Here is a 14,717-nt window from a genome sequence, read left to right as displayed (position 1 = left end):
TAACATTTTCAAAACAGTCGCAACACTCACTATTAAATATTTAGGTAGTATATGGGTGATTTTTCAATCACTTTTCAATGCCTGTCATTGAACAAAAAAAGCTGAGAAAAAAAGTTAAAATCTTTCAGTTTCAATAAAAATATGTTGACATAAACAACATATTTTTATTGAAACTGAAAGATTTTAACTTTTTTTTCTCAGCTTTTTGTTTCATGGAGTCACATTAAAACAGTACTTTCCTTCATCCTTTGAAAAGTTGCTTAAAATATTTTTTTGTAAAAAATAAATTAAATAAATAAATAACATAAAAATGAAATAAACATGAAAACCTATCAAAAATATTACACTAATATTACGTATTTTTTTCTCTGCTTTTTGTTTCACAAAGGTCACATTAAAACAGTAACTTTCCTTTATCCTTTGAAAAGTAGCTTAAAATATATATTTTTTGTAAAGTAAAAAATGTTTTACGAAGTTTACTTTTGTTTTACAGAGTTTACTTTCAAATAGTCTTGGTCATCCTTCAAAAAGCAGATTAAAATAAATATTTTTTTGTAAAAAAATAAATAAATAAATTACATATATATATATATATACACACACACATATATATATATATATATATATATATATATACACATACATACACATACATACATATGTGTATGTATATATATATATATATATATATGTATATATGTATATATATATGCATATATACATACACACAAAATAGATTTAGATTTATATAATTAATATATAATTTATATTTTATTAATATAAAGTATTAAAATTTAATCCTAAAACATGAAAATCCATGAAAAAATTAATGACTATTTTATTTAAATAATAACGTTAATAATTTTTCATATTAATCATAATGATAATATGATATTTTTTCATAAAAAGATCATATTAAATCAGTCAGTAACTTTCCTTTATCCTTTTTCCTTTATAAAGTTTACTTTTTGTTTTACAAAGGTAATTTAAAATGGCCTTGGAAACTTTCCTTTATCCTCTGAAAAGTAGCCTAAAAAGAAATATATAAATATATAAATATAAATATATATATATATATATATATATACAGTATTAACATTTAATCCTAAAACATGACAATCCATAAAAAATATTCATTACTATATTATTTAAAAAATAACATTAATGGTTAAATAAACTCAAATTCTACTAAAAAGAAACAAATGTAAATATATATATCTACATTATTTAATCAAATTAGCTTACTTTTTTTATACTTTAATAATAAATATGTTCATGAATATTGTGATTTTTTAACACAAATTAGAATTGTAATTACTTCTGTCAACTGATCTTGGTTACCAAGAAGACAACAGAGTTACTTAAGCATACTTAATATGAAATATGACTTATGTAAATAAATATTAAGATACAGAATATTTTATTGCTTGTCATATCTAGTCATGCTGTGATTTTGTAAAATTATGCAATCAATGTAATCAATGTAAAAAAAAAAAAATACTTTAATGTAGGGTACATAAAATGCTAGCTATTCAATTTATCCTTAGCAAGACAAATTAATTTGCTATTATATTAAAATGAAAAATGTGACTACAACCGCAGAAAGTAAATAAAATACATAACTTGAAATTTGTAGGTTCAGAATTTTTAATTTTTTTTTACTATAGTTTTAGTATAGTATAATTTAAGAAACACCCACATGGATTGGTATGTTATAAAAACTTCTTCGACATCTGGTAAAGCTGAAGACAAATGTTCACTCATCACAAGCAGGTGCCAGACACACACGTGTACGATCAATCATCAGAAGAAATATTTCTGAAAGGGCAATTATAGCTTTTACGGAAAAGGTCAAGCTGAAAGAAATATCACGTACTGCAGCGAAAATATCCACTTGAAATGTGCATATCAGTGTAGACGCGGTAATAGTTTAGACAGGCTACGTGCTTTCAGTTGAGCATCAAATCAATGTCTTCATTCATTCTTGAGCAATTAACAACAAGTGTAGCGCAGCCCCGTTCATTAGAGGAGGTCATGGGGTTGATTTCACATATACAGCAACTGTGTGTGTGTGTGTGTGTGTATGAGTCTGTGTGTCCAAACTCATCCATTGCGCTAATAAAGTGGTGGAAAATCCCGGCAACTGAAGCATGGTGCGTTAGTGACAGAACTCTAGAGCGTATAATTTCCTTTTCACGATGTTGACCTTCTGAATGCACGTCAGGAAATACACGACGGACACAACCAGCCGACGCTAACTGCAATTACGGCTAATAAAACGCGACAGATTGCAGCTGAGGACTCAGTTGTGTGAAGATGTACAAGTACAGATCCTCTGAAGCAAGTTTGAGATGATATTGCAAAAAAACTAATTTGCTGTCTCTGCAGTTTTGAATCTGCATGCTGTTTTCACACTCTCTATGCTGATTTTAAAGTTAAGATGAATATCAACTTCAATTTTTTTAAAGTCACAACGTAACAGAAGTAGCAACATATCTTTTCATCTTCGGAACACAAATTAAGATATTTCTGATGAAATCCGAGAGCTTTCCGACCCTGCATAGACAGCAACGCAACTGACACGTTCAAGGTCTAGAAAGGTAGTAAGGACATACATCTAAGAAAACATTTAACCCAACTAGCTGGGTCTAAATAACCTAGAATGTGTTCTGTCCAATATTTACCTAGCTTTGTGCCAAATAATCCAAGTTGGGTTGTTTTTAACCCAGCATTTTTTTAGAGTGTACCTTTTTGGGCCTTGAACATGGTAGTTGCATTGCTGTCTATGCAGGGTCAGAAAGCTTCTGGATTTCATCAAAAAATTAATTTGTGTTCCGAAGATGAACGAAGGTCTTATGGGTTTGGAACGACATGAGGGTGAGCAATTAATGACAGATTTTTCATTTTTGGGTGAACTATTACTTTTAAAGATGTCTTTTTTAAACAAAAGCTATGGATTTTGTGAAACATTTGTGAATTGTAATCTATAATAAACTATAAACTATACCAAAGTGGTAAAAGTGTTTATGTTTTATCAACTTTTGTGGCATCTGAACTACTTGAAACCCCACTTCAAGCCTTATTTAGGTGGGTCAAAATGCCCAAACCCCCTAATTTATATCCTTAACTGCTTCAAAATCAGCATGACACAGTGTTCCCATTTTACTTCTGTAACTTGACATTTTTTAATGGAGCAAGGATATTAAATGGGAAAAAAAGTGTAGGAAGAACATGATTTTATTAATTAAAAATGGACTGAATCTTGAAAAGGGGGCATTACAGACCAGAATGGATCTAGGTGTTGAAATATATTGAAATAAGACAAGCAATTTTTCCCTTTGGAATAACTTGCACATGCTTTAAAAAACTAGAATAATTTAATATCATGTTAACAAAACAAAGAAATATATATAAACAAAAAATTGTAATTGTAGGTAAGTAATGCCTAATTTACCCAATTAATTCTATTTTTTTTACCTAAACGTTTAAAGGAGACCTATTACGTCCCTTTTTACAAGATGTAATATAAGCCCCGGATGTCCCCAGAATGTGTCTGTAAAGTTTCAGTTCAAAATACCCCACAGCTCATTTATTATATTATTTTGAAAATGCCTAATTTGAGTGGAAGCAGAAACACTCTGTTTTCGTGCATGTCTCTTTAAATTTAAATGAGCTGCTACTCCCTGCCCCCTTTTCTACAACAAGGCTGTGCCTTTACAGCTCTTACCTCAGATACTCTGCTAAAAAACATGCGTTTGGTTTTGATTATCATGTCTATCACACTTAAATCATGCGTTTTATACCATATCAGTTTAAAGGACAATTTCCAGAACAACAATTTACAAATAATTTACTCGCCCCCTCGTCATCCAAGATGTTCATGTCTTTTTGTCTTCAGTCGTAAAGAAATTATGTTTTTTGAGGAAAACATTTCAGGATTTTTCTCCATATAATGGACTTCATTGGTGCCCCGATTTTGAACTTCCAAAATGCAGTTTAAATGCGGCTTCAAACGACCCCAAATGCGGGTGTAAACGATCCCAGCTGAGAAAGAAGGGTCTGTAACGTAATGATCGGTTATTTTAATAAAAATAATACAATTTATATACTTTTTAATGCCAAACGCTTGTCTTGCCTTCTCTGTTTGGACTGTTTTTGTTCCTGTTCATGACAGTTAGGGTATGCCCAAAAACTCCCATCTCATGTTCTCCCTCAGCTTCAAAATCATCCTATATCGCTGTTTTACCTTTTTTGTTAAGGGTGTTTGATCTTCTTTGCATGTTCACGTTGCAAAGACTGGGTTTTTCGACATACCCTAACTGTTTTGAGTCAGAATACACCTTTCATGAAGAGAAAGGCAAGACGAGTGTTTGAGATTAAAAAGACCCTTCTTCCTTGGCTGGGATCATTTACAACCGCATTTGGGATCGTTTGAAGCTCAGCCCATTATATGGAGAAAAATGCTGAAATGTTTTTCTCAAAAATTATAATTTCTTTACGACTGAAGAAAGAAAGCCATGAACATCTTGGATGACAAAGGGGTGAGTTCATTATATGTGAATCTTTGTTTTGGAAGTGGACTTCTTCAAAATTATAGATTTTTCTTTTATGCCAAAAAGCACTAGGAAATTAAGTAAAGATCATGTTCCATGAATATATTTTGTAAATTTCCTACTGTAAATATATCAAAACTTAATTTTTGATTAGTAATATGCAATGCAAAGAACTTAATTTGGAAAACTTTAAAGGCTATTTTCTCAATATTTTGATTTTTTTGGACCATCAGATTCCATATACTGAAATAGTTGTATCTCGGCCAAATATTGTCCTATCCTAACAAACCATACATTGATGGAAAGCTTATTTATTCAGCTTTCAGATGATGTATAAAGCTCAATTTCGAAAAAATTGACACTTATGACTGGTTTTGTGGTCCGGGGTCACATATCGTAATAAGATCTCCTTCCTATGTCACGAGGGGAGCGAAATCTGAGCGGCTCATTTATTTACATGCTTGCAGAGAAATGCTATTCAAAACAAAGTTACTGGGTTGTCCATTTTTTACATTTTCTGAGTTGGTAGATGCATCAGGCACCCGATTATAGCACTTAAACATGGAAAAAGTCAGATTTTCATTACATGCCTCCTTTAAATAACATGATGATTCTATGAATGATAAATGTGTAAATTCTATGGAATTTTTTTAAATTCTCTTTGGAATTCAACAGGTGCAGATTCTGTACGAGACTATATATTACATTCTGACCATAAATCTATTAACTAAAGTCATTCCCTCCTTCACATATTTCTCTCTTTATCTCTACCTATCTATCTCTACCTCTTCGCATTGCATCCAAAGTTCTCCTACACATACTAATACATTCATTACACACACACTCACGGACACACACACTGCTTTCTGCAGCTCCTGAATATTGTATGCTCTCTCACTGACTTTCATGTTTCAGCATTGTGTGCATCATTTATACCAGACCAATTAACATCCCCCTTAAACCTTGTGCCGCTTCAGCAAAGGCTGAATCTCATTTGATATTCTCTTTCATTTCTGCCTGCTGGTACGGAGGATAACGCCCAACTATCAATGGCCACACACTACATCCTCTCGTTTTATGAAGTGTACTTCATAAACAACTTTGAATAAGTTGCTGTAATTCTTGCTTAAATAGCCTAAAATAGTATTTTCAACTCTTGCTCAGAATAACTTCTTAATCACTGGGTTTGGGTTTGTGCTATAGACCTTTTATGGTCTCCGCATATTAAAAAGTGACAAAAAGCCATGTTAGCCCTACCTGGTCCCAGTCTATGCTTCTGAAGAACGTATGAGACTTGATGTCTGTGAATCCGGTCTGAACTTGGCATCCCAGCCTCTCTTTCGGGTCCTGGAAAGAACACACATCCTATTAATAACACACCTAACAAAAGCCAGAACTGGGTAGAGAACTTAGAAAACGTATTCATGTACTCTTTATTTCAGGAAAACTGAGTTTAACCCAAAACACATTCACTATTGCATATGTTGCTGACGTTATCTTGTGCTTTGAGATGTTAGATGAGGATTTAGGGGTCTGGGAGCGTCTGGGAGCTGATCTACGCTCATTTAATCCCAATGAATCAGGCAACGGCTAAGAAGGCTGATAACACTGATTACAGGCTGCTGTTGAGTATGAGGAACCCCAGAGCTTCAATAAATGCAATTTGTCTCGACGATTAAAGGAGAACGCTTCATTATTCACAGATTTAATCAAGCCGACACGCACACGGGCACACGAAAAGAAGCATGTGCACCCTCAAGAGATCGGTTTCATCTGGAGGATGATGACCCTCCTTATTATAGCACATATATTTGTTCAATCAGAGGCAAACTGTGTGCACATTTGTGTAGAGTTAAGACCCTCATTTATAAACCTCAGCGTGCAATGTTCATGAGTTATGACGTGTTTTTTTTTTTTTCCCTCCCTCTGAGCATATTTGTTTCTCATCCATCTTTTATGTGTAATGGAGCGCAACAGTGATCAAGGTTTCAGAGGAAAAAGAATAAACTACTCATTAAGCAAAGAATTATGTATGGTGTAACTGAATCAGTCTGGGTTTGCTCATCACAAAATACAACTACTGTCTTTTATAGTTGTTATGTCCACCTTATTTGGCACAGCCATTTCTAAATTTTATGGGTCTGGCTTCCGGTCTCATCCGCATCAATCTATTTCGTATAAAAAGCTTGTTTTGCTGATTGATACTGCAAATAGCTGTGTCTTACAATATTATTTTAAAGTTTTATCTTAACTACGAATACACTGGTTTGTAGTGCAAACAGTTTTTCCGTTTACTGCACATTGTTATTCTTCTCGTTATTTCCCTATAGTGGATAGTAAACTGGAAGTCTCACCCATAGGCTTACTTCCATGTTCCATGTTGAAGTGTAAGGTGGATATATGACTGAATTTTTGGGAAAAAAAAAAAAAACAAAAAAAAAAAAAAAAAAAAAAAAGGAAAAGAAAATCTGATGAAATATGCAACTAAAAATATAAAACAGAATATGTACAATAAATATACAGTAACACTGAAATTACTTCCATACAGTGACTAAATTGACCTTTTTTTGTCAATGTTTTTTGTTTGGATGAAATATTTAACTAAAAATATAAAACAGAATAGCTACAGTAAATACACAGTAATACTGAAATAAATTCCTTTCATATAACGACTACATTTACATTTTTGTCTTTTATAGTTATTATAAACGATAGTTATTAGATAATATTAATATATTAAGCTATATTTTCATTAATTTAAATTTTTAATTTTATCTATCTATCTATCTATCTATCTATCTATATATATATATTTATATATAAAAATAATTGAAACAAAATGGTTTATTAGATAATACTAATATATTAAAATATATTAAACTTTTTCACACACACACACACACATACATACATAAATATATATATATAGATTGTTATATATTATTATCTAATTATAGACAATTAACTAATTGTTAATATTATTTTATTAGTTTTTTTACTTGATAATTAATACTAATAATAATATAAATTAGATTATTTAATAAAAATGTTTATATATACACACACACATACATATATATATATATATACACACACACACACACACACACACACACACATATATACATACATATACTTATATATATATATTTTTTTTAATTAAATAATTTAATTAATTAAATTTAATTAAATAATACATTATATAAATAATATAATTTTATATTAATATTAGTATTTTAGTAATATTAGTATTAGTTATTATTAGTAGTACTAGTTATATCTGTAAATATAAATATATATATATATATATATATATATACACACACATACATACATATTTATACATATTTACATATATACACACAAAATACAACTACTGTCTTAAATAGCTATTATTCTAAATGATTGTTTTTAGATAACAATATATTTTTATATATTGTTATACAGAAAATACAGCAACACTGAAACAACACATGACTTCTCCTATCGCTACAGCTTACATTAGCTAATTTTACCTGCCGCTAGCCTCCAAAAACTCACTGCTGTGGAAATTACTGTGAATCATGTTTCCATGGTAACAGTGACTTCTTTGATTGGTGCATTTCATTTCAGGGTTGTGGGTAGTACAAATTCATTGAATTCAGCATTTAAACACTTTATTTGGAAAGTTGAAAATCACACGGACTTACAGTATAGTCCTTAATAGAAGCATGACCTTGAAGATGGTAGGACTGTTTGGAAATGTTCTTCCAGAAATCTTTTATTAAAGCACCTTACAGTACATTCAAGGTATTGGGAAACCCTTAACCTTGGCATTGCTACATGAACTACTATTTGAAATACAGCAATACTAGTTTACACAATAGCTTTTTAATTCTCAATTCCTCACAGTCTCGTTCCATATACCCTCTTTTTCTTGTCTCCCTGTGTTTTGCAAAAACACGTCAGCTGTATTGCACATTACAGCGTTCGTTCACATAAGTACACCCTGTTCTCACCTTGTTCAGAAAGCCTTTCAGCACACTCGCAGCCTTAACAGACAATGACCTGGGAATCCGTATCGGCTTCTCCAAAATTACTGAAAGAGGAAAAAAGGAAGACAGAAGATAAAAGAGTATGAGTCATTCTTGCAGAGTATGGCCGTCGTGTTGTGCGGCGGCGTTCGAGAGAGACAGGCTTTAACCCACACGCACAAAATCTCTCGCTCGTACGCCCACGCGCTACAGACGCCTGAATAAACCCTTCAATATTCAATCAAAGACTCAAAAGATTGCTCCCCGCTCTGTGTTTATTTCTGTAAATTCATAAAATTCTGTCGCGGTGTTAAGTGGATTTAAAACACCCCACAAAAAGTAAAAAAACATGTCTTTTTAATACGTCTCATCCCTGCATTTTCGGATTTCTTTTACAGTTGCGCATCTCGGGCGGCCGTCCAGAAGTAAAGCCTGTTAAATTTCATCTCTCTCAAAGACGCAGCGCAGACGAGCGTTTATCTTTCCCCTCTCTGAATGCCACATCCCCTGTTTGTTTTCTTTTCCGAATGAAAAGCTAAAGGGATTTAGGTCTCGCTGGGGCTCTGCCCTGCTGCTGTGACGCGGTTTGGACGGCGGCCCGAAAGCGGCTAAAGTGTTGGCTCGGCGGTGGCAGCATCTGCCCTGCTCCTGGGTGGGCGGCGGAGCGCCGGCAGGGGGAGGCCGTGTAGGGCCGGGGGGAGGTTGGACCGGGACGGCGCTGCAGCATATGGACGAACTGAGGTTTGGATGGGGGGAATGGAGTTCCGGTTGTGGAGAGAGATCCAGGTTCATGTCGTGTGTGTCTGTATGAATGAGAGGGATCCAGGAGCACGCTGCCCTCTCGGCTGGAGCACCAGAGAACAGACAGGGAAGCAGATGACCACACAGTCTCTGCTCTGGAGATGGACGGGAGGTGAGGAAAGGGGGGATGAAAGAATGTCTCATAAAGAAATGACACACGTGCCAGGAAGGGCTCACAAACGTTAAATAATATATATGTTACAGAATTTGCTATATATATGTATATATATAAAGAGTTTATTTGCAAAAACAGATAACTCCGTTTTTTTTACATTTTTAAAAGTCATGTTTTTTATGTTATCATGTTTTTATTGTGTTAGTTCGCTGTATTTTTTTAGTTATTTTTTTCCTAATAAAAAAAAAACATGATTTTTAAAAATAAACTCCATATATATATATATATATATATACACACACACACACACACACGGCTAGTTTTTTTTCTTTTTTAATTATTACTTCTATTCAGTATTGATAAATCACATGAATCAAAAGTGATATATCTAATTTATTATGTTGCAAAAAAAAATCTATTTATCAAAGAATCCTTAAAACATATATTAGTTTCCACAAAAATATTAAGCAAAACAACTGTTTTTAACACATAATAATCATAATAAATGATATTAGCATATCAGAATGATTTCTGAAGGATCATGTCACATTGAAGACTGGAGTAATGGCTGCAAAAAATTCAGCTTTGCTATCACTGGAATAAATTGCATTTTAAAACATAATAAAGTTTAAAAAATGGTTATTTTAAATTGTAATAATATGTCACAACAATAGCTAGTATTTACGATACTTTTGATCAAATTAATGCAGCCTAGGTTAACATGAGAGACATCTTACGAAAAAAATAAAAACTTAACTGGACCATAACTAGTAATAAAATCTAATTTTATAAACCATATTAAACTATAAACCATCTTAACCCACTGTACCTCAAATACGAGCACATATCTAAGTGAAAATGTTTTAATACTACCATGAATAGTCTTTATATAAAGGAAACATTTAATTTATATTAATTAATTATAATACAGGCATGTTCTAGTTATTTAAAATGAACTGTATGCTTGAATTAAATATGTAAAGATATAAATATTAACCTTCAACTATCCTAATGAAATCATGTTCAAAACATATTCAGTCTTTCAGTTCAGTCATACAAGCTTTGAGGAAATCAAATTTGCATGACTGAACAGAAAGAGTGCTAGCAAATTGCTTTTTTTTTTTTACTTTTAAAAACAAATCAGAGATAAAACTGAAAAGTGAATCTTTTTTTCTATTTTGTGAAGATCATTTAAGGGGAAAATTTGAGAGGGGGTTGAAAATATTCATGTAAAACTAAATTATATTTGTTTTTATTGAAAGAATGCTTGACAGTTTTTGTCAACAATAATAATAACGAGATGAAATAAAGATTTAAATTAAACAATTTAAATTAAAATACACTGTTAACAAAATGTTGATAATTTGTGACTAATCTTTTGTCTAAATTTCAAAAAAATGAAAACTTGAAGTTAACGGAGTGGAAAAAAGATGCACAGATTAATATGTATCAGTCAAGACTGCATCACTGTAGAAACTTTAAGTAAGTGCCAAATGCAAGTAAAAACTGCCTTTGGCAACTGAGCAGAACTCCTAGTGGACAGTAACTTCATTAGGAAGTTAATACATACATAATACATAGTTTCAGTCGAATTTACAAGAGCTCACCCTGGAAGAGATATTCCTCTGTGTTCATATCAGGATTGTCAGTGATGATGTCGAAGGGAGATCGGCCTGCCATCATTTCAAACATGAGCACACCCAGAGCCCACCAGTCTACACTGAACCCTGAGAGACAGAAAATCAGCAAGTTCAATCTTTATCAGTGTGATTCACTCAACAGTTTCAGTTTTTTAATTTAAATTACTAAAGTATATTAGTCAAGTTATGTCACCTTTATTTACATAGCACTTTTAAAAATACAGATTGTGTCAAAGCAACTTTACAGTATTAAACAGGAAAACAGTGTGTTGATAATGCAAAGGGACAACAGTTAAAGTCAGTTCATTATTGAACTCAGTGATTTCATCATCCAGCTCAGTTCAGTTCAAATAGTGTCTGTGCAATCAAGTCAATCATGTATGGATTCAAACCTACCGTAGTCCTCTCCCCTCAGGATCTCTGGGGCGATGTAGTTGGGCGTCCCACAGAATGTGCTGGTGGTGTCACCTGGTCTGATTCCCTCCTGAAACAATTTTAAAAATCTGTTATATAAAAAATCTGAATTCTACCCTGTGTTTACAGTATGTTTTTACTAGCATTAGGTTTTACCTTGCACATGCCATAGTCTGTAATTTTGATATGGCCATCCTGGTCCAATAGTACATTGTCCAGTTTTAAATCCCGGTAAATAATGCCCTTCTCATGCAGAAAATTAAGAGCGATGCAAATTTCAGCAGCATAAAATCTGTAGGAATCAGGGGAAAAAATCATTATCAAACATACAGATGAGGAATAATTGAAGACGAATTGCAGAATTACACTTTTTTTTATGTTTATTTGTTTGAAAATGCAGCAAAACTTTGTTATACTGTGAAAAACCACTGTCAGTTAAAACTGTTTTTTATTTTAATATATATTTTTATATATTTTTATTTATTCCTGTGATCCTGTAAATCTTAATTTTCAGCATCATTACTTCAGTCTTCAATGTCACACGACCCTTTATTTTAAAATTCTGATTTGGTGCTCAATAAATATTTCCTATCACTTTCAATATTAAAACAGTTGTGCTAATGTTTTTGCAGAAACCTGACATTTTTTAAAGATTCTTTGATGAACAAGAAATTTAAAATCATTTATTAGAAACAGAAATACAGCTGCAAGCAGCAATTAAGGGGCCAAGCACTAGGCAAGCAAGGCAGCATGCATCAGAGCAACTGAAGCAATGAGTAATTGAAGCCATTTTAGGATAATTTTACTCAAAATGGGTGACACATACTAAGTTTGGTGTCAATATGCCAAAGCTTTGCAGAGATAAAGCCTCAGAGTCATTTTGGCATTATGGCTCAAATGTGTTGCTTTGCTATGCAAAAACAGTTTTGTCTATCGAAACAAAATCCATAACTTTGTGTCAGCACAGTCTGAAGATGATCTGACTTGATTTTGGTCAAAATTGGACTAACGGTAGTCGAGGAGTTAGAAAAAGTAGGTTTTCAACGTAAATCAAAACGGTGGACAGGAAGATATGTATGTTGTTGGCATGACCCAAGAAATATTTTGAGACCAGTTTCAATGCAACAGGCTAATGCAATCAAAAGTTATTAACATTTTTGGAAATTTCATAACTAATGGTTAATGAATGGTTTATCACTCTTGACCAATAGGTGGTGCTGTTACCAAATTGATGTGGTGTGGTCAGTGTGAGGTGACAATGGCACATACAAAGTTTGGCGTAAATGTCAAAGCTTTGCAGAAATACAGGCTCAGATACAATTTAGCATCTTTCCAGCAAATTCGTTGATGCATTAAACAAAAACTTCATATATCAACATAAAATCCATAACTTTTTGCCAGCATGGTCTGAAGAAGAGTCAAATTTGATGAAAATTGGACCAATGGTCTAGGAAGAGTTTATAAGCAAAAATACAGATTTTTCATATTTCCTGACCACTAGGTGGCGCTGCTCCAAAACTGTGCAGGTAGCCTCAGGTCATGCTTGTTATAACAAACACCAAGTTTGGTCTCAATACGCCAAACTGTTGCTGTGATATAGCCTCACATCCATTTTTGTGTGCTCTTCGTAGAATTAGTTCACGCGTTATTCGTCCTTTTCTAGGACGAGTTTGAAAAAGTAGGTTTTACGAACTAAAAAAAAAAAAAAATAATTAACCAATCAGAATCAAGCATTCAACATTTGAGGTACTGTGTAATAATCTGTCCTAACCATTAGCGATGTGACAAGTGTCCAGTTACAAGCAAAAACACTGAAATGGTGCAGTGTAAACAAACCCAATAAGAACTTTTTAAGTTTAGTGTCCAGTTAAGAGGAGTGGAATTGTGAACCAATGAGATTTCACAGTGGGCGGGGCTGCTCAGCACAATGCTGCAATCAAGGAAACCAAGCAATTTGCCGAAAAGTCAACATATTTGAAATCAACACAGAACATTAGACAAATATGTATATAAACAACTTTTCCAAAACTTCCCCAAGTGGGAGCTGTGCTTCTAACTGTCAGCATTTGCCTGTCTAAAATTCGAAAAAACAAAGATAAAAAGAAAAAAGGAAAGTTCAAAGTAGGAAAAATGAACGGTGACATTTCCGATCAGGTTTCACGTCTGGCACTCCCCGGTGTTCGCTTCATGTCGGCACGCAGCAAGGGCTCATGAGACCTTTAGGAGCGACTCATGAATATTTAGGCTCATTACCCGTAATTAGCATGTGCATTTGCATATGTGTGGTGTGCAGGACGCATATTGATAGGGCCGGTCGGGATGCGCTTGACTCACCTAATTAGCCCGTGTTTGATCTCAGTTTATCAGACGTGTGAAAGGGGGCATTACAGCAGCGCTCTGATCAGTCGCTGTAACAGGATTCAGTGAGGAGAAATCATCATCTAACAGACCATCCTGCCTCAGAGTAATATAGCCTAATGGACGTGTATGAGATCTGCATTCAAACCTAGGGTGTGGGTTTGGTTTAAACATTATGATGGATAATTTCAAGTTAATAGAACTACCCAAATGAGTTATGTTTTTTGAAGACTGGCATCTGCAATGGTGCCAGAGCAACTGCCATGAGCCTGGCACCATAAACCTGGCTTGCGCACACTAGTAGCAACACTAATTTATGAAATTTTAAAAAATACATAATTTTGAAAGAAAAGTATAGTTTTATTAAGCTAACACACATTAAATTGGTCAAAAGTGGCAGTGGAAAGTTTATAATGTAACAAAAGATGATTATTTCAAATAAATGCTGGTCTTTTGAAATTTATATTCATCAAAGAATTCTGAACAAAATATATCACTGTTTTCATAAAAATATTAAAGGGATAGTTTACCCAAAAAATAAAAATTACCACATGATTTACTCACCTTCAAGCCATCCTAGTTGTATTTGAATTTCTTTTTTCAGACAAATACAATCAGAGATTTTTTTTTTAAATGTCCTGGCACTTCCAAGCTTTATAATGGCAGTGAATGGCTGTCGAGACTTTGAAGCAAAATAAAGTGCATGAAGTCATAATAAAAGTACTCCACATGGCGTCAAGGGGTTAAAGAGCAGGTCATATGGGTTTTCGAAAAATATCTTTTTGCAGTTTTTAACGTAGCTATCCTTCAATGTAAACAGTCT

General features: G+C 33.2%; 1 protein-coding gene across 6 annotated transcripts in view; it reads right to left on the bottom strand.

Annotated features, from left to right (window-relative positions):
- Positions 1 to 14,717, bottom strand: part of prkcz (protein kinase C, zeta) — a 141,681-nt gene that overhangs the window by 18,645 nt on the left and 108,319 nt on the right. For all 6 annotated transcript variants that reach the window (XM_051117813.1, XM_051117812.1, XM_051117815.1 and 3 more), the window contains 5 exons: positions 11,693 to 11,828; positions 11,519 to 11,606; positions 11,090 to 11,209; positions 8,552 to 8,631; positions 5,811 to 5,900 (listed from right to left, as the gene is read on the bottom strand). In XM_051117813.1, coding sequence (XP_050973770.1) covers positions 5,811 to 5,900; positions 8,552 to 8,631; positions 11,090 to 11,209; positions 11,519 to 11,606; positions 11,693 to 11,828 — 514 coding nt within the window. The remainder of the gene's footprint in view (positions 1 to 5,810; positions 5,901 to 8,551; positions 8,632 to 11,089; positions 11,210 to 11,518; positions 11,607 to 11,692; positions 11,829 to 14,717) is intronic.

This window comes from Labeo rohita, chromosome 8, assembly GCF_022985175.1.
Source record: "Labeo rohita strain BAU-BD-2019 chromosome 8, IGBB_LRoh.1.0, whole genome shotgun sequence".
Classification (NCBI taxonomy): domain Eukaryota; kingdom Metazoa; phylum Chordata; class Actinopteri; order Cypriniformes; family Cyprinidae; genus Labeo; species Labeo rohita.
Note: the sequence above shows the minus strand (reverse complement) of the source record. Positions and strands in the feature narration are given on the sequence as shown.